Raw genomic sequence first — 21,054 nt, forward strand, 5'->3', positions numbered from 1 at the left:
ACCAAGCCAGAATGAGATATTGAAAGGTACTGAAAGTAGGTCACTGTCCTACATTACACAAAAGCTAAATGGAGCTCTATCATCCCACAGTATCCTGAGCAAGTTGAACAAAGGACTTTGTCTGGTGCAGATCTCCTGGCAGCATCCAAGTTACACAGCTGTCTGAATCATAAAAACAGTCTAGGCATAGAAGAATTTCCAAGACAGGTAGAATGTATTGCACTGAATGAACACAGGAGGAAACCAAGGAGAGGACTTGTGTCATAACTCTGTGTCACAGCGTGATGACAAATTCCTATCAAGTCCTGTGACGTATTAAAAGTACAGGGTAAGTAGGATGAAGGGGCATTGAGTAGAAAAGCCATGACACAGTTAGATAGATACACTAAGTCAGCAAGAGAGAAGAGATATTTAATTAGTAAAGAGAGATAAAATTGCATGAGAAAACAGAATCTGTTTTCTACAGAATCTATTTTCTACATCATAGACTAAAAACTCTTCATTATGGTTAGTTAAGAGAGAGAAAAGGTTTCCTGAGCTGTCAGGACAGCAGATGTAGACTGTTCTTGCTCCCCTTCCTTCTCTTTCGTATTTAAAGCTTCAACTCCTTTCAAGTCAATTCAAAAACTGGAATTTATGTATTTTTACTGAATTAAATACTTTCCCCCCTTCTATGGGCATAGTTTGTTAAAAAGGGAAATTTCAGAAGATGAAAATGGTTTGAAAGTTTGTTCAAGCACAGTGGGTTTGGGTTTTTGTTCCGTTTTTTTTTAATCCCTAACTCCCCAGCTTGTATTAGTTTAAGAATGAATATAGCTTAAATGTGGTTGGTTTTGTTTTTTTTTTTAGTGGGAAAAGGCCATAATTTCAGCACTGAAACATTAACAGAGAAAGTTGTTTAAAAGTGAATGTAGATAGTCTTTAGATAATAATAATTTAATCTCTTAACTGTGGATAGCATATTCTTGTCCAAAACCACTAGGAATTGTTATTCTGCCCACAGTCCTTGTCTCAGGTTGCTGGAAATATTTGAGATTGATGCATAGTTTTCATAGGTCTCTGTAGAGCCAAACATCCTCACACCACTGCCTTTCCCCAGTCTTGTAAACAGCAGATAATCATATTTAGTATTGAAACTTTGAAAATTACGTGAGAAGAGTTGTCTGTTAGACAATAAGGTCTTCTAAATTTGTGATTTGAATTTGGGCAGCCAGACAAAATGAAAATGTTGGCCTCAGTCTTTATCTGTTTAGCATTAAGGCACGTTGCTAAGACAGACTTGTTTCTGCTTCGTCTGTGATGTGTGAGAAGAGCCTGACCCACTAGTGTCTCATGATATGAAGATCCACAGCAGAAGTTTGACAGTAAATTTCAAGAATGCTTAAAACTATTATTTTATATCAATTGTCATATTACATAAATAACTAATAACTGTCTTATTAAAGAGAACCAGTTCATGGTGCCCTTGGATAAGTGTCCTAGAACAAAGAAAACTCCAAACTCCACTGGAGCAGAGCTTTCCAGCACGTGTCTGTCTTCATTCCAGCCCTTTGCTGACTCTACAGCTTCAAACCTGGCAAGATTTGTGAGCATCCCAGATTCATGTGGTGTAAATTCTTTAATTCCCTTCTAACTAAATGCAGGACATGTCCTTTTTTTAATATGTCAGTCCATTATGGTTTATCTAAATATGTCTATTCAAATAAATAATTATCACCTACTTTATGGCATGTAAATTTGATTTATTTTCCAAATGAAAATTATTCTCTATCTGTGGAAAGTTGGAATTTGAGACAAGAAATGCTCCTGAAGCCATTAGCACACATCCTAAATAAAACTGACCTGTTTTCACTACAACGAGCCGTGGAAAAAGAAAGTCCATTAGCTGGAAATACTGTCTTTCTAAAACCAGCAGATTTTTATTTCTGCAATGTCTAAGCACTGCAATTCTCAGCAGAAAATTGCACTGGAACAGTGGGCGGTTCCAAATTGCTGGAAACTTTACAATGGCTTTTATGTTTAAACATCGTTTAGCAGCTGTTAAAGGTCAGCACAAATCCAGTACTTTATCAGTATAAATGAAGTCTACAACTGCCAAGAAAAGAATGCATTAAATAATGCAGTGATTATCATCTTGAATTTTTTTCCCTTCAGAAGTGAAAAGGACCTCTTAAGTGGTTCTATTTTTCTCCTCCTTATTTCAAATTGACAAAGTAAAACACTAATTGAATTATTTATATCAGAAATTTACTTACAAGGATGACACATTTTGTACACAAAGCAAGTGAAACATCTGAAACATCGTATAGTGCCAGGTGCACTAAGTTAAGAAAGTGTAATATAAGTCGGCATCTAGAAGCTAAAAAACCCAACAAACTTGCTGCAATATTTCATTATCAATTTTATTTCCTACCATACACCAAATGTACAGCACAGAACACAATTTTGTTGTTTTGATGTAAGAAATATTAATTGTATGAAGAAACAGTATACAAACTACTCCAAATTAAAAAAATGCATACATCATTGCTCTTTACAAAAGGTCTAATTTACAGTATAGCTCATCAATGCATTTAAACGCGCAAAAAAAAAAAAGAAAAAAAAAAAAAGAAAAAAAAAAAGAAAAAGAAAAACAGAAAGAAAATAAACAGTGCACATTACAAAACACATCAAATACAAGGGAGGCAAATAAATACAAACATACTTCACAGAACATCCTGAGCAAACAACCAAACACAGATAAATTAACCTGAAGCCATAGTAAATCATAATAATAAATACATAGGTCAGTAAGAGATATTTTTACTTAAATAAAATATATAACAAATTTGTTAAAATATTTAGTAAATTAAATTTTAGTCTTTGTAATGAGTGAACTCATTTTGTATGCATTTAACAAGTATAACAAATGTTTGCTTTTTGTGTTTTTAGCAAGAACAATAACTTTAATAGCAAATTTTTTGTTTGGTGTTCTCCTATTTATATTAGACAGCACATATGGTAGCTTTTGAAAAATCAATTTAAAAATAAACACAGCTCCTAAGAACACACATTTTCCCCTGTCTAAACTAAGACTGGAGAGTTGAATCAACCCCCCAACAAAAAGCAAGCCCCACCTAATGCAGAACAGTGACCACAGTGCATGAGAGTTGAATCACTTCTGAATAGTACTTTTGTGCAGGAACAGTAATAATATAATTGTATATGTCAAGCCTGTGAATGCCATCATATTCAATCTAAATATAAATGCGGCTAATAAAAATAAACACTTTCATTATAGCACGGAAAAATTAAACACACGCTAGATCCATGTATACATTTACACTGAGGCACATATGCACATGAGGTGTGTGTGCATACAAAAAAGGCAGTTTAGCTGGTTGTTTATACCTTTTTTCTTAAAAAAAATAAATATAAAAAAAACTTCTGAAACAATGCTTAATTACTTACAATCCCTGAAATAGACATTGCCTCTGTTATAGCAACCGCTAGTTTCTGACGGATTCAGAAGATCCACGCCCAGGCTAACCGGATACCGAGGCGCACGCCCGCACCTCTGCGCAAGTGCTCGTCTGTCCACACCTCCACCTGTCTGTCTGCTCTGTAGCACTTGGGACCCCACCAGAAGACTGGTGACAAATTCAGTATCAGCCTAGTCTTAGCGAAGAAGGATGGGAGAAACCAGTCACGGTGTTGCTACAGGTCATGCGAAAGGACCAGCGACCACCGTGGTGCCAGAGGGGTGGTGTTGTTGCCCTCCAGACTGCTGCCTTCTCAGCTGCCATCACCTTCAAGCCAGTATTAAATGCCATTTCAGGGGAGATGTGTTCGACTCATTATGTACAAAGCCTTTAGCTTGGGATGTGTTCGCGTTTTTTTAAATCCAAATCCATTGCAGTACTGGTCACTTGCTTAAAACCTCAACGTCTCATGCTAAAAAAGTACCAGTACCTGCCTAATTACCCTTCTTGTTTTGAGATCTTTGTCATTTCCCTCCATGAGCTAACTCTGAACATAAACTGCAGTGGTAAAATAAATCTGAAGTTCTCTTGAAACATTTTAAATAATCATTCTCATAGGCTAAATCACACAGCCAAGTCAAGTGCTTTGCTGATTGCTATATTTCATTATTGCTAACATATTCTTTAACACACTGTTTTCCAGCATACTGTGCTTTTAAGAGCCCAAGTTCCCCACTAGTGGGCACCATTTATCTTCTCATTCCATGCATCTTCACATCTCATGTTACTGCAAACCCATTTCTGATACAAAGCCATTATAAAAAAGGAGGATGTGAGGAAAATAAAACTAGAACCACGGTTCAGTCATTTGTTACTTTCATAGTTTTTTTTTTTTCTTCCTGTACAAACCCAGCAAGTTATTTAATTTACAGTATAGCTTTCAGTCTATTTAAAATCCCATTGGAAAATAAATTAATAAACACATTTGTAAAAATATGGCAGGCCGCAAAAATGCTGTTAAAAGATAAAAAAACCAACTCTTTGATTAGAAATAAATAAAAAATATAAAAAATAGTCGCACACACTTTTTACATTCACTTTACAAAAACTGAGTGCAAAAGAAGAAAAAAAAAGAAATTGTACTGAAATAAATACAATATACTAACAGAGTGCATTGCTGTTAATACAAATAGTCTGTTGTGGTTTTATTCTTTTTTTTTTTTTATGTCAGCTGGGAAAAAAATTAGTGCAATGTTGCAATTGTAAATGCAGCATGGCAACCTACACCCCTTAGCAGTACATGAACTCCTAACAGATCCATCTGGAGTTTACTGCTGTTAAGTAATTTCTGTTGCCCAGCAGCTTTCACATCCTACACATGGATGCCCTTCACTGCCTGTTTGATACTTTCCAGCAGAGCTTTGCATTCGGGGGAATAGTCCCGTTCCAGATTGCTGTACATGTCTGTGAGTGTATTTACATATGCTTCGAAATTCTGCTCACTGATTGGCCCCTAAATGGAGACAAAACAGATTATAATTGTAGGAGGTAAAATGAAGGCCAAAAAACCTCAAACACCCAACCCCAAAACATGTCAAAGGAGCGATATGGCACTGGGGAGAAGTCATAAACAGGGCAGCCATCCAAATTAATGGAGGGGTTGTGGAAATTACAGGAGTTGAATGTCCTGGGGAATCCACACTCTCTCCAAGCAAGAAAAGGAGTTGGCTATGTAATGGCTAGTATAGGCTTCTTTTTTTTTTTTTTTTTTCCTTTGTTTCATTTTGGGTTTTTTCTGTTTTGTATTCGGTTTTTTGTCTTGGTTTTTGTTTGTTTGTTTGTTTTGTTTTGTTTTGTTTGTTTTGTTTTGTTTGTTTTGTTTTGTTTTGTTTTGTCTTGTTTTGTGGCAAATTTGTCTCTGGGATTGTGACTGATGTTCCCCTTAACTGTCCTTTCCTAACCTTCCAGTAACATTTAGAAAGGAGACTGGAAACATCAGCACCTCTGTGGATTTGGCCTGTGTTTGAGAATAAGATGTGAAATTTTTGAGGAGATAGAGCTTGGTTGTCCCCAGAAAAAATCATCTGTAGGAAACAGGTTATAGTTTTGATCTGGGAGCTGAGTAAATAAGGATTCTCATCGGAGTGAAGTTTTCATTCTTTGTGCAGGGTGGGCGTACAGGGAGGTTTGAGGGAAAAGCCTGCCTTGCATGTTGTGGTACAGGGCAGAGATACCAGGGCTGGATTATTCCTGAAAGCAACTGCACCTATTACCACACAGACTTCATGATCCTGCATCTCTGCAAAGCAAATCAGCCTAAAAGTGCTCTCTGCTAATGCAGCTCCAGTGCTCCTGCCGGTCCCTGAGCTTTCTCATCTGCTTCAAGTGCTGCCAAGACAGTCTCAAAAGAAGTTAACCTGCTGGCTGTGGTCTTACCATCTGTGGAAGCTGAATGTCAGCGAGACTGGAGATAAGGGCTTGGCTTAAGCCAGCTAACTCCTTCAACAGGCTCTCGTTGTTCTGCTCTATGAGTTTGTTCTCTTCTTCTATTGTTTTCAAATTGCTCTCCATAGATGTTATCTAAAAGAGACAGGCAGGAACAAACACAGACAGACAAACCCTTGGCAGCTTTGTTTCTGCAGTTTGGACTCAAAATATCAGCTAGGTGTTTACAGGAGAGGCCATAAAGAATCTTAAACTAAGCTATGCTTTTTTTAGGAGACATAACTTCTCCACAGAACATTCAGAACAAAGAAGATTTTTTTTTTGCTCTGAAGCAATGGACTTTGCTGCTGGTTCATGGAGAAACCTTGTGGCAGCAAGGCACTGGAGAGTGCCCCAGAGTGGGAGGAGGGAATTGAGCTTGGAGAGGAAGGTCAGTGTGGAGCTGGGATGGAGAGTGTGGCCTCAGGGCTGGCGGAGGGAAGGAGAAAAGAGGTTGATGTTTATGTTGCTGTCCTGCTCTTACAGCATCCCTGCTGCTCCACCACAATAGCAAGGGAACCCGTATTAGCTGTTGTGCTACTTTCCTGCCCTGCTCTTCGGTGAGCTCTGGGCTGGCTGGGATTATCAACAGGCCTGGTGCTGGGAACAATAAGAAAAAAATAGAGTGGAAAGAAAACTGGGAGGCTGAGCTGTATCACAAAGATGATCTCTGACCAACAGATTGGAAAGGAGGGTTTTAAACAGCAGGAAAAAGCAGTCAAGGTAGGAAAAAATGGTGTCTGTTGTAAGTGAGATCTCTGGGATATACTCAGATCTGAAAGCTTAGATGTGAAAAGCAGTGCTGCAAAAAAGAAAACTAGCAACGGCAAGGTCTGGTTCTCTCCTGCCCCGCTCCTTGTCCCGGGAGCAGAGAGCTTGGCAGGGTAGAAGCAAGGGCTGCCATCCCTGTGCCCTGCCACAGCTGCACAAAGCACTGACCCGTGCAGTCGTATCCACCATTGTCATGCCCACCCTACCTTATTAGTATGCACCTCTTTGCACTACCTAATTGTCCCTTGCATGTGGCCACTTTATTCCTTTGTTCACACAGTCACACAACAAAACTCCTGAGTGTGAGAAACCCCTTTTTGTGTGCCTGTCACCCAGTACAACCTCTCCTCTGGTTGTTCATAGCAGTCTAACACCTGGCTGGGGTAGAGTGAAAGGAGGTAGGAGATTTATGGCTTCTGCTGTACTTCAGTTCAGGCTTTGTTGGTCAAACTGTCTTCACCAGGGAGAAAGTCCAGGGAGAAGAAATCTGACTCCATAAACTGGGCCATCTCCATGCAAATAGCGCATTGCTCACCAGAGAGAACCAAGTGTCCTGAGACAGTGAGCACAGCCCCCTGCAGTGCTGTTTGGGCTGGAGAGCCCCACAACTGCTGGGGTGTGAAGCCAGGTTTGTTTAGATCCAGCACAGGTGGCACAGGCTTCTACCTTGTTTAGACCATACACGCAGTGGTTATTGCAAAAAGAGCATGAGTCAACACTGCTCAATACAATGTGGTGCAAATACAGGGGGGTATGATTGCACTCAGTTTGGTTTAGATCAGTCCAGATTTATATTCAGTTTACAGATTTCATTTTATTTCACTCTCATTCTGAAATTTCTGAAGTTTCTGCTCATGCTTTTACCCAGTCTGCCCAGGTTAACTTCCAGGTGCATGTGGGATTCTGAAGCTATAAAGTTATACAGCTCATTCCATTGAACAACTATCAGCATATTAAAGGCAATTTAATATCTCCAGCATATAAAATAGTGAAAGAGAATTACTCTTTTCCATAACTCCCATCAAAATCCTCTACTACACAAATTAGCAAAAGGTATACATTCTTTACCAGCTGTTGCCTGGAGGCAAAATTCAAACTATTTGAATAATTGACAGTGGGTGAACTAAACTAGGAAAATTGTCTTCGGTACACATAAAAACTCATTAAATTGAATTCTCCTTAAGACTTGGATTGGATTGGTAAAAGGAATTATCATCCCTAAATCTCAAGTCATAGGACTTCCATGGTTTGGTAAGCAAATGTTTGGTCAACAAAGGAAAATTAATGTTTTGTTTGGTAAGTATATTTTATTTCTGCTTGCTAAGATTAGCTACAAACTGCCCTGAATTTGTCGTTTGCTAGATCTTTAAAACAATACCTGCTGTTTATTTACAGAAAGCAAAACCACAAGAGCTTGGAAAACAAGTGCAGAGGAGACTAGCTATTTTTAAACGTAGCATTTACATAGCATTTAATTTATTTATCATGTTTGAACATAGTGTAAGAAAAGGTTTCACATTTATGGCATACCTGAGTTTGAAGTTTCATCATGTCAGCTTCAATTTTTAGATTGGATTCATTCAGTTCTTTTATTTCCTCATCCAAGTGTCTTATTTCTTCATCACTCTCAATACCTGTAAATAGTTGAAAATAACAATATCAGATTTAAAGCGTTCATATGTAGATGGATGTATGAGTAACAAGCTGCATTGCCTGTTACTTAATCATAGGAAATAAGCTTTTCAAAAAAATTTGATCCTTAAATTATCTTTTAGTTTGATTTTACTGTCAAAATTCTTTCCTGCCTGTTAAACGTCTACATGAGCTGAAACATTGATGAGGCTATCTTAGTCCTCATTTTTTCACAATTTCTTTCTTTTGCATTGCATCATGCAATGGTGTAATGAAAAAGAAAGAATACAAGCTGGAGGGTAGAGAAAGGAAAAATTGCCCAGAACGAGGAAATTTTACCGTAAAACATGAAGAGATATTTATGGTGCTTGGGTGTGTTTGTTTGTTTGTTTTAAAAGGAATGCTGCAGCAACCCTTCTCTTTCAGGAACCACACCAGGGCAACATCTTCACTAGTATTACTGTTGAATTGTTCACTCATCTGTACCTGTTTCTGATCTTGCACGAATCTCTGTAGGGGCAAGCTCTTGTGCAAAATAGCTTCAATAAGCACAGCCTTAATTATATCTGATAAATAATGAAATTTAAATAACAGAAAAGGGTGAAATTTTCAGAAATCTAACAAGTATTACAGGGAAAAAAAAATAAAAAAAGGAAGCCAGTCTTTTTCATCCCAACAAGTTAGATAGCAAAGAAAAAAGAAATAAAACTTCCTTTCCTCAATGAAAGCCTTGTTCTGAAAAATACTGAGCTGTAGAAGCTCCTGGCAACACATGTGCCTGTTTCTGCTTAGTATCACTCTGAGCTCAACTCTGCCTGCAGATTTGTGCCACTGTTGTTACTGCTTTAAAACCCAGAACTGAGTCTTCTGGGGAGCCAGCTTGGGAAGTCTGTAAGCAGTAATGCAACCATTCTCCTCAGCAGTTGGAGGCTAAAGACTAAATTTCCTGAATCTTGGCACAAAGCCCAACTTGCTAAAGCACATTGTATAAGTAGGGAGAACTCCTACGCATTTCCCCCGGCAAGTCTTTGGTAATTATTGCTTTGCACTTGTTAGCTAGATTGCACGAGCACTGCATAGATACTAAACCATGTAGGAATGAAGTTAGAGAGATGAGTCAATTTCTGTCCACAATATTTCTCCCTTCTTACCTTATTCATCAAATGACTAAGTCCTCCTGATCTGTAACTAATTGCTTATTAATAAAAAACAATATTGAAAGCATACCCAAATAAAAAAAAATTATGCTCTATGGCAAGAGCATATCCTCAATGTTGAGTTATCAAGATGTAAATGAAAATAATTTTATAATCTCTCATGCAAATATTTTTGTTAGTCAAGAATTTTTTATTGCTAGAGACAACTGAAAGTAGTGAGAATTAATGCCAGAATGGCATGGAGGGGCACAAGTATAAATAGGAGTCAGGGCCCTTCTGTCTAAATAAATGTCATAGTTTTTACAGATCTCCTTACCACCACTTGCTTTAAGCTTGATAGTCATTAATTCTTCCGAAATTTTGCCCTTTTTTATGGTTTGTGCATTCAGAGGACAACCAGACAGGCTGAAACGCATAGGAAAAAAAACATTAGCACCCACTTGAAAATGGCAACAATCCTTTCAGGCAATATTATCATGCACTTGGACAGACCTCTGTACCTAAGGTCACATCAGTATCTCCATTATAGCATGGCTTCGGGGAATGACATAACTCATAAAGAGTCATTTAGCTGTATATTCCAGCTTGAAAACTGGCACAGAGATCTCAATCTATGAGTAAACAACTCTTAAGCATATTTCAAAATAATCAAAATTGCAGTAGCAGCTACTGTTAAGCTGTATGAAGATGCATTTACAGAGTTCTTAAAGTTTGAACATTTATAAACCGTTTTTATCAAGGGATTTTGCTCCGAAGGAGAGGAGAGTATGGTCCTTTAAAATGGCAAGTTTACTATCCTAAAAATAATTAGTTAATGGGATGATGTCCACAGTGCACAATTATTGTATCACTTTGTTGATGCATAATAATGATCAATACAATAATAACTTTGGATATACTCTATAGACTGTAATAGCTTTTTTGAATGGTTCTATTATATAGTCAGTTTGCTTTTTAACCACTGTTCACATGAAATTACATTTGGCTATTTCAAAGCTTACAATTTCATCAGCTGGTAATTATCTGAGGCAACTTTTATAGCCCACTAAAGGGCTGAGAGGAATTGCACTGTCTTAATGCTATCTTTATAAATAACAAAGAAGAAATACCCATATGCTGAAGAACTGGAAGAAGGATTTGGCTTTAGGTGTAGCCGAATGAGAAGTGAGGGGAAATTTTGTTCCTCAGGAAAATGGTTGATGTATGTGTATGTGTGTGTGTGGGGGCGGGGGGGGGGGGGGGCGGGTGGGTGAGTGGGTGTTGTTGCAAATTTTTTTTAAAAGAAAGGAGAAAAAAAAAGAAACTAAAAAAAAAAAAAAAAAACCAAAAAAAAACCCCAACCAAACAGAAAGAAATCTAAGCTTTCATTACCTTTGCTAAAAGCTATATAGAGAAAGAAGCTAGTTCTTCAATCCTAAATTTCTGCATATTATCTCTGCCCAGAGTAGATAGCTAACTGGGAGATTGTTTGAGAGCCATGAGTTACTTGTTAAGTATCAAATGTCCTAGGAAAGGATATAAAAAAAAGTTATATTTGCTATGTCATTTTAACTAACATGATCTTGAGAATGACCCAGTCTTATGTAGGACAAGAATCATCTGTACTATGAATTGCTACCAGCTAACATACAATTTTTGCTACTTCCTTAATTAGCAACAATTTACAGTAGTGTCCAAATGAAAAGACTTTTAGATGGGATGTAGGAAATAAAATTAGGATAACACTGGACTCTGACTGAATTTTTTCAAATTACCTTGGACATTTCTTGTTTTGGAGAAGTTGGCTCAAAGTGTTAGGAAGAAAGCAAAGGAGATAGAGAATGTAGACTAAATTACTGTTAAAGACAGAAAACCAAACTTGCCAATCAGACTCTTTGATTTTTTTTAATTCAATATGGTCAGATTATTTTTTCACAGTGATTGATGGTGTTTATTGTTGTTAGTTATATGTGTGACTCCTTCTCTGTAAGGATGATTTTCTTTGTAAGACTGGTATAATTTTGAACTTCTTTAATCCATATGAGTGTTGCATGCTTATTGCTTTTTCTTTGTGTAACTTTAGCTGTTTAAATGCAAAGTTTATGAGTATAACTTTTCCACTGTTAGAAAGATGAAATGAACGACTCTTGGCTAAAACTTTTTGGGTGACAATTTGATGATATCTCTATTGTTTTCTTTGAAGATATGCAGACACAACTCCATATTTCCCTAGGAAAGAACTCTACTTAATTTTAAAATGCATAGGCACAGTGCTAATCTGAACACCTTGGAAGGTCATGCTTCAATGGGAACATAGAAAAAGACATAAAAGTTTTGGTCTCTCAAAGTAATCCTGTTTTGTATTACTTTAGCTGCAATATTATTACTCAAAAGACTTCACAATTTATTCTGACTCTAAACTCACATGTTGCCAAAGAGGAATGCTAAGGAAAAATGAAAAGAGAAAACACAAAGTTATACCTTCTGTGGGTGACAAAAACATTATTAACATGACCCAGCCCGTTGCAGCCTGGCAAAGGACAGTGTGGCAGCTCTTGTTTGTTCAGTTTCCAGGATAGTGAAGACCCATTGACAGGACTCTCCTTCTGTCTCTTGGCAGCCAAAGGACAACCAGAAGCAGTGCGATGAGAAGTGTATTTACCTGATATGTGACCTTGGCCATCACAGCCTATCACTGGACATCTACAGAAACACAGCAAAAGAACCCTCATTTTCACTGGAGAGAGCAGGCAAAGACAGTCTCAAAAAATCCTGAGAAAATCACTCTGGCTGCCTTTGCTACTTTGCTTTAGTGGAGTAAGGCTTGGTCCCTGGTGTCACCCTGTATCAGAGCATCCAATTCTTGTCAAGCTGGGTTGTGGGGGTTCAGCTGATCTTAAAATAAGACAATTTAAAATACAGTTGCAGAGACTAAGAAACAAAGTCATTCATTTAGATAGTATTTTACCAGAAAAAAAAAATTGAAATTCTATTATTGGCAATAAATCACACTACTTCAAGTGTGTGGAAAGTCAACATTATCTCCTTTCTATCTCAGTTTCTGGTATGAAGCAGAGAGTGGGTTCCTATAACTGGAAAACTTGCATGACAACCCATGTAAATACTTGCAAAGAAAGGATAGGGAATTTTTGCACTGCCCTGTCAGTGTTATGCAGTTTTATATATATCATTAGGAAGTATTAAGACAACATTCCATACAACTAAGTCTTCGCTTTTATATTCCAGTAGTTATAATTTACAAATTTTAACAGAATCTGCATTCATGCCAAGAATGTAGTGAATGTCTACTGAGTTTTCAGTTTTCACTTGAAGTGAAATTTTCATTCATAGATAGAGAAAAGACATGAGACTTACAGATATTTAAGTTCTCTGGAACATATTTTGAAGGTGTCACTCTGATTTAATTAGCTGACATGTTTCACCTCAGTAATAATTTTCCTCCATTTTGCCAAATTTTTCAACCAATTGGTACTTGCATAACACTCTTTAAAATAATTGGAGCAGTGCAAGCAGATACAGCAATCCTTCCTCACTGTTCAGTCTCCTAGGTGATGGGCTCCACCAGCTCCACCAGAAGCAGAAACACTTGGTTTGGTTCCAGCTCTGGGCACTATTTTCACATGGTTGAGATTAAGTGGGGCATCTCCCTGTGATTCCTCAAGTCCTGAACTCTTAAAGGCCATTTCCCCCTCTTCCACTGGTGGTGGTCCCCTGCTTCTGTACTCACTTAAGTTCAGGGTCTTCTTTTTCTTCCTTGGTAGGAGTGACTTTGATACCTCCTTTCCTGGCACGAGGACAACCAGACAAGCTGAAAGAAGCACACAGAATAAGAGCCACCTCTTTCTGTTGAGAGCCCTGAGCACTGCAGCCCCATGTGATGGGGTGGTTGTTACCTTCTGTGTGATGCATAGTTCCCTGTCACATGGCCAGAGCCATCACAGCCAGGTGTTGGGCACCTATGGAATAATACAGGAAGCTTACAAAATACAGTCACAAAGACACAGATTAAATAATGTGCACAATCTATTTTTTGTCTAGAGTGGAAGAAAAAACAGCAGAGCTTTTGCTGAATGACTAAACCTACCTCTCTCTCTTTGTTTGTTCGTTTTTTCTTAAATAAGCAGACTCCCTTTTTTGGGGGGAAGGTTTTTTAAAATAGAGTTTTAATAAGGAATGTGAAATACATTGTATATGATGTGTAGATTTAATTAGTTGATATCAATATTTGCATCAAACATTTTTCCTTGCACAGAATCAACATTACAAAGAGAAGAAAAAAAGCAGCTTGATATAGATCTATCTGTAAATTTGCTATTACATGTTTGTTTGTTATTGGTATGATGTTTTCAGGTAGAGATATAAATAAGCCCTTTGCCAGTATTTACAGACGGGAAAATGAAAGCAGAGAAGCAGTTTTACTTTTGGGCATCAGTAGACGATAGCTAGAATTTGAATTTAATAATTTGTGTATTCTAGCACAGTAAAGCATACCACAGGAACATCTCTTTCTAGCTTGAGATTCAGTTGGGTGTTCAGCTGAACAATTGGATTATGCTTATTTCTCATAGTTAAGGGGTTTCTCTGTGTATGCACGACAAACAAGCCTTTTCAAGTATGAATGTTTAATACTGAAACATCCATACAATAAAAAGAAAAAAACCTGCTTGTTACTGTTCTTTTGCCAGAAGTCTGGCAGGGGGATGTTCTTGCTTGTTGTGACCCAAAAGCTAACATGGATCAGTAGATATTTCCACTGACTCCTGTGGGGTTTGGAGCAGGATCTCACTGGTAACACCTTCCACCTAATGCTCGGAAGTACAGGGATTTTTTTTATTTTTTTTTAAGCTGTTCTATATTTGTGGGGTGTTTTGGTTTGAGTTTTTTTTCACAGAATATAAGCATACCTCAGCAAAAAAGGAGCTCCAAAAAACATTTGCCTTAGAAGTTATGCCAGCCTTTTCTATGTTTCTGTATTCTACAACACAAAGTTCTTATACTAAGCAACCTTAAGGGACCTTGAAATGCTATTTTTTTTACAAAGTATCAGAATTACATAAGGAGTTTTGCCAAATAATGTACTGAGCCATTAAGGAAGCTTGAAGGGGTCAATATTCTCTTAAGGGTCTTAGTTGTTACTGAATCTTTCCTGAGATAAAGAGATTGGTGATTTCATCTGGTCTTTGGTAGGCAGCCATGGAAAACACCTACAAATATAATTGCAATAGCACATCTGATTGTGCAGGTGCATCTCTTCACAGAATATTTAAAACTAGTTTTCTGCGAACAATTAATTTGTCAAAAAATCTGACTTCTTTTGGACATGAACAAATTTATGCATTGATTCAAGTAGAATTCAGCAAATAATTTCAAATGAAGAAAGGGGTGACTTTTTTAAAGATAATGTCAAAACATTTCATGACGACGCTTAGTGAACAAAATATTTTTGGCAGAATGACTTGCCTCACACTGACAGCAAAGGTAAAGGTGGGGGTTTGCAGACTGCCAAGATATGCTTGACTGTGTAAAACTAAATGCTGACCTGTTTAAGTGTGGGACAAGGTCTGGGCACAATGTCATGTGGAGCAGGCAGCAAGGGCAGATGTCTGGAGAGTGTGAATGCTCATAAGTAAATCCAGAACACCTGCCAAAAACTAAGGAAATTAATTTTGGCTACTTGTTCTATCAGATGATCACAGATGGAAGGGCTTCCTGCATAGACTGGAGGTGGACTTTAATTCAAGAAAAGCTCTTGTGAGAATGTGTGACACATTCGACTCTGAAAGTCTGGGAGTTGTGAATATACTTAGAAAGGACACTGAACTAAATTTTATATCACCCCGTGTGTATTTACCACTTCTGGCAGCAGACAGATTTCCAGCTGGATTGGAGTCCAAGCTGTTCTGGAGGTCACTGAAGATCTGAGGCTGAGATATTGTCAGTGCTAATGAAATTGTAAAAGGTGGGCTACTGACAAATAAGTAAATGGCTTTATTAACAGGATTTAATCTTGACCACTGAACTAAATTTTATATCACCCCGTGTGTATTTACCACTTCTGGCAGCAGACAGATTTCCAGCTGGATTGGAGTCCAAGCTGTTCTGGAGGTCACTGAAGATCTGAGGCTGAGATATTGTCAGTGCTAATGAAATTGTAAAAGGTGGGCTACTGACAAATAAGTAAATGGCTTTATTAACAGGATTTAATCTTGACCACTGAACTAAATTTTATATCACCCCGTGTGTATTTACCACTTCTGGCAGCAGACAGATTTCCAGCTGGATTGGAGTCCAAGCTGTTCTGGAGGTCACTGAAGATCTGAGGCTGAGATATTGTCAGTGCTAATGAAATTGTAAAAGGTGGGCTACTGACAAATAAGTAAATGGCTTTATTAACAGGATTTAATCTTGACCACTGGGTTGGGTTTTCTAAATATTGGTTATATCTTTGTATGGATTGTGAAATTCCAGAACACAAAATACACCAAAAATCTATCGTCTTGCATTCAGTAATGTTGTGGAAGTTCATCAGCTTTTAAGTGGTGTTTGGACTGCTATCCCAGTTTAGGGATAATGGATTCCTGTGCAGAGTCAAGAAAATAAGATTTACATCAAAGACCCAGAGGTCTCAGGATGTCAAATTAAGAGATGCCAACCCTCATGTGGGTGTAGGTTACAAGTTCTTTTTCAATTCTTCCAAATTTGTTATTCAAAAATACATCTCTCAGTGATTTCACATATAAACTCTTACAAATGGGCATTGAGTGCCTCCTATTTTGTCCCTTTCACCAAGAGGATTGCTTTATCTTTAGGAAGATGAACTACAACTGCATGTAAAATTTAAACACTGAGCTGAATGTTTAGGAGCACTTCTGGTACATTTTCTCCCTCAAAAGCTCAGCAGAGGTGTTGGATATGAACTGTACTTAAGGCAAGCCCATAGAGGTCAGATGAAAAACCATCTTTTGAAATTTGTTATATTTCCTGTGGAATATAAACCAGTATCATTGTTCTACACATTGAATTTGTGTAGAAAAACTGCTCAAATCTCTCCTAAAAAACTGACACTTAACTACTGCAAAAACCAGTCTAAGGATAGGACTGATCATATATTCCTAGAAGTTTCTGAATTTTAAGTAAATACCTCTCTAAAGTACACATTTAAAATTACTTAAGTCTTGAAAACCAAACTCTTTGATTAAATAGGATATCTGCCACAATTATCTGTTTTAGCTTTAAAATCTGAGTCATCACCAGCCTCACTATGTTTTAAATGGACCACCTCAGATTGTTCTGAGAAGTAAGAATCCTCATATAGAAATTTTCTGGAATCTGAATTGCAGGCCCATTTTCTGAGCAGATCTTCCTTATTTCCAAACTGTGGATCACATGGAAGCCTTGTATCTTTGCTGGCATAGAGTTTCATAATTAAAGCCAAAATCTTATCTTGATTCTGGCAAATTAAACACGAATAACATTTGGAAAAAATACACAGCTTTTTCATATTCATGCCTAACTACATGAGGGTACTTTCCTGGCCTGATTTTATGAGCGTTTATGCCCTCTGCTCACACAGCAATGTTAAAATTAACTATTGATATCACTATACCAGCAAAAGCATGTATGCAGCATTTTGGAATAAGATTTAATTTAGACAGAAGCAGAGTTTTGTTCAAAATATCACCTGAACTATGTTTGCAGGAGCCTAAATTAAGGTGCTACATTTGTGAAAAATAATTTTATTTAGCCTTTTTTCCTTTTACGAATTGTCTGTGAACAGATTTTGATTTTTGCTCTTTTTTTAGTTAATTGAAATTAAATGCTAACTGCGTTATGCAACATATTTCTGTCTGTGAAATGTCCATGAACTTTGACTTTGTCTTTCACAACTCACTTATTATACATGGCGTACAGTGTGCAGTTTGTCATTTAAGTCATATGCTGTTGCTCCTCTTTCCTTATGGCATGACCAAAACTCTCGAAGCTTTAGTGGAAAAATAACCATATTGGTATGCAAATTTACTTATTCACACATGAATGGGGTGGGGGGGGGTGATGCATGAGGAGCAACTATTCAAAATATTTGTGTGAGTGTCTTTGCATGGCAGAAAGCCAATAAAAGCAGGGACAAATATATATGACTCAGCAAATGACTTCAAATTTGTCAGCAATTTTGCAAGTCAGTTCCTTGCTAGCCATTCTGCTCTTTTAAAACAAACTAAACCTACATTTTATACCTTTGAGAATCAGACATGTCAGAAAATGAAGCATTCTGCCAATGTGCCAGTTTATCTACTGGCTTTACGAACTGCTTTGGACAGCTGCCTGTATAAATGGTCTTACTTTGCTATTTTGCTGCATGTCCTGTACATTCAGTTTCATAGCTACCATCGGTTCAGCATTTCAATTATAACTTAAGTTGTAAGGCTGGGGAATAAGACCACTAACATTTGATCAGGGGAAGCCAAACTGTGCCAAGCCTAAATGTAGTCACTTCTGCTATTAATACGATTAGAAAAAGGAAAATATTACCATGATCAGACTTTTTTTTCTTCTATCTGGATTAAGGATGAACTTAAAGGACAGAAAGGACAGTCACGGGGTTCTCCCCTTTTTGCATGCATTCATGAGTTTTTCCAAGCCATCTATTATGGGATCCAATTTACAAGTTGCAGAGAGAAAGCTATGAAAGAACTCTAATTATCCTTCCCTTTTCCCCACATCCTTATTGACAAAGCCAATTCAATAACTAGATGACTGGTTGCCAGTGCCTCTCTTGACTACAGATTTTTGAAATATTCATATGTCCCTATACATCTGTCTATATAGCAAAGCCTGCACAGACCTTTTGTAAGTGACATTTCATGGTGAGAATTATGCCAGCACAAAATCATATGACTTGATGTCTGCTTCAGTGACATTAAACACATAGTATAGGGTAGTGAATAATAAAAAAGGATTTACAGGTATTCTGGTCTCATTTTTAGGTTTATTCTAACTAGATTTACTTCTATCTGAATAATTCCAATTATTTCTATCTGGATCAGTTGCCAGATCAGTCCTACATACTAGATATTTTCTATTCCTTTCTGATTGGGAAATACTGAGAAAACAGCATCTTTCCTAGTGTTTACAATCTTTGTCCCCCCTCAGGTCTTGATTAATTAATGAAAATGAAGGAGTACAAGAATGAAGAAGGAAAAATGGAGGAAAGTAAACTTTATTTCACTCAGAAGCTTTCAAACCAATTCACTACACTTTTCAGACAAAGATTTGATACCGCTCAGAGCAATTCAAATTTACAACTTCAATAACATAGGGAACATGTTTGTCAAAGATAAAAAACAATAATACTTGTGCTATTGTCAATACTTACTTGAGCTCCTGAGAGTTAGCAGCCATAAGAGATTTTAATGTCTTGTCAGCTAATGGACACCCAGAAACACTGAAAAGAAAACCTGATGTGAAATATTTTACTGAACCAAAGGATTTATTTTTATCAGAAACAGCAACATCCAGACAATCTTTGATTTATATTAGTTAAAATTATACTCTCAAATATTATTCTTGGCAAAGAAGGACCAGACAACACAAGGCTGTGGTTCTTAAATCACTAAAAAAAGCTTTCTAGCCCCTGTAAATTTGCTATGGGGGGGACAATGGTACACAGAATCCACCCTTTATGTTTCCTATAAGAAGGACAGCTAGAGGATCTGGTCCATGTAGTTGGTAGAAAGCAGAAAAAAACTTCCATTCTGCTCCCAAGGGAAAAGCAGGAAATTATTGTTTCAACACCTAGGTTGACAGTAGGTTATTTTGAGGAAAATACTTAATATCCTCAGGTTATCTTTTCAAAGCCATTCATAGAGAGGTATGCAGAAACCTCGTTTATAATCACATGCAACAGCATCTGTATAGAGACTGCTTGTACACTCAGGAAAATGCAAACTTCACTAAATGACTTATCTTCAGGTCTCAGCTGAGAAATGCAGCAACAGTAATAAGCATATGATATTTAACTGCCTCAGTATATTAAGCCCAGACCTTCACAAATATAACAAAACCAGAAAAAACAACCACATTTCTCCGAGGATTATTTTCTGCAAATTGCTTTTGAATACTTATCCATGGTTAGTACAAAAAGGTTCAAAGATGGCAAGAGCTAGAAGCAGCTCTATTTCCTGTTTTAGGCTTCCTGTTGTTTCTTACCTGCGGTGTGAGGCATAGTTTCCTGTTACATGGCCGCTACCATCACATCCTGGGGTTGGACAGCTATGCAAAGAAGAAGGAATGAGAAATTAGAGTATATATAATACGCCCCATAGCTCATCATACTCTGTAGTTAATTATGTAATGATCCTTGGGATAATCACGTTCATCATTACACACTGTCACGACACTGCAGAAATCTAGAAAAAAGCTTCACTTTTGTTTTTTAATTATTTCTTGAAGCACAGAGGGAAAGAATTTCTCCTGTTTCCAAAATGCAATTAATTCAAACCCTTATTTTTTTATCTGTGTAGTGTCACCTTTACATAAGTATTTTGCTTACAAAGTGGGTTCTTAAAAAGACTGTTTTATTATTAGCACAAAACTTTCACAGCAATTCATAAATGTTGGAGCTGAAGTTTCTGATAACATACTGGAGGCCAGAGAGCAGTGATATTTAAAATAATTCTTTTCTTTTCTGACTAAAATAAAGGCACCTTTTTAAGAAACATATTCAATATTTATTTACTGATAAAAGTGAGAAAGGTGTTAGGGTTGCTTGCAGAACAGCAAGCACATCAATATCACACATCTGAAGTTCCAAAAGAGAACAAAACTTTCTCAAGCTGTTTCTCAGTGGAACTGAGAAGTGATACAAGGGTGGTTGTTGAGGTTTGGGAATGGTACTCTGCAGATTAGTGTTCCCAAGAAGACTCTCCAAACCATAGGCTGCTTGCTCACCCCCCCTTCCTCCTTCCTCTGTGGCAGGCTGGAGAGTAGAATTGGAGGCACAAAAGATGAAAGTCACATCTTGAGATAAGAACAATTTACTGCAAATAGCAATGAGATAACAAAATGAATGGGAACAGCAAAAAATATCCAGAAGTGCACAAGACGGGCAAATGATAGCTCAGAACAGAACAGTTTGTGTTACCCAACTGCTCCCTTTGCCAAGCTTACTTGACTGGGAGGAAAACCTGCTCCCTGGGTGAGGTTATAGAATAACCCCCAGGTCCCAGCTACCCTACCTCCTGGCTACTGCCAAATTTGATCCTGTCCTGGCTGGAACCAAGACAATGGTGTACATTTAACAGGACAGATATACTCATTTAAACCAAGAGATGGAGGTATGCTTGTCCTGGAGAAGATGTTACAGCTTCTCTTTTTCCTCAGCCTTTCTTTAGTTGTAACACTGGAGTTATTTATCAAACTGGGATACAGTCCTCTGCAAAAGGGTAAAGACACCAAGAAATGCAACTTGTGCATGGAGGGGGAGGTGAATTAAATATACATTTTATAGTACTTTAAAACACTCTAACACTAACCCTGCAGAGTTGCCTTAT

At 37.4% G+C, this 21,054-nt stretch overlaps 1 protein-coding gene across 1 annotated transcript in view; it reads right to left on the bottom strand.

The window, feature by feature from the left end:
• Positions 1–2,460: 2,460 nt before the first annotated feature.
• Positions 2,461–21,054, bottom strand: part of ST18 (ST18 C2H2C-type zinc finger transcription factor) — a 67,113-nt gene continuing 48,519 nt past the window's right edge. The window contains exons 11-19 of the mRNA XM_066330975.1: positions 19,712–19,774; positions 18,879–18,947; positions 13,399–13,461; positions 13,233–13,313; positions 11,966–12,187; positions 9,822–9,910; positions 8,247–8,350; positions 5,898–6,041; positions 2,461–4,974 (exon numbers count right to left, since the gene is read on the bottom strand). Of these exons, the coding sequence (XP_066187072.1) occupies positions 4,834–4,974; positions 5,898–6,041; positions 8,247–8,350; positions 9,822–9,910; positions 11,966–12,187; positions 13,233–13,313; positions 13,399–13,461; positions 18,879–18,947; positions 19,712–19,774 (976 nt within the window). The 3' untranslated portion in view covers positions 2,461–4,833. The remainder of the gene's footprint in view (positions 4,975–5,897; positions 6,042–8,246; positions 8,351–9,821; positions 9,911–11,965; positions 12,188–13,232; positions 13,314–13,398; positions 13,462–18,878; positions 18,948–19,711; positions 19,775–21,054) is intronic.

This window comes from Sylvia atricapilla, chromosome 1 (genome assembly GCF_009819655.1).
Source record: "Sylvia atricapilla isolate bSylAtr1 chromosome 1, bSylAtr1.pri, whole genome shotgun sequence".
Taxonomy (NCBI): domain Eukaryota; kingdom Metazoa; phylum Chordata; class Aves; order Passeriformes; family Sylviidae; genus Sylvia; species Sylvia atricapilla.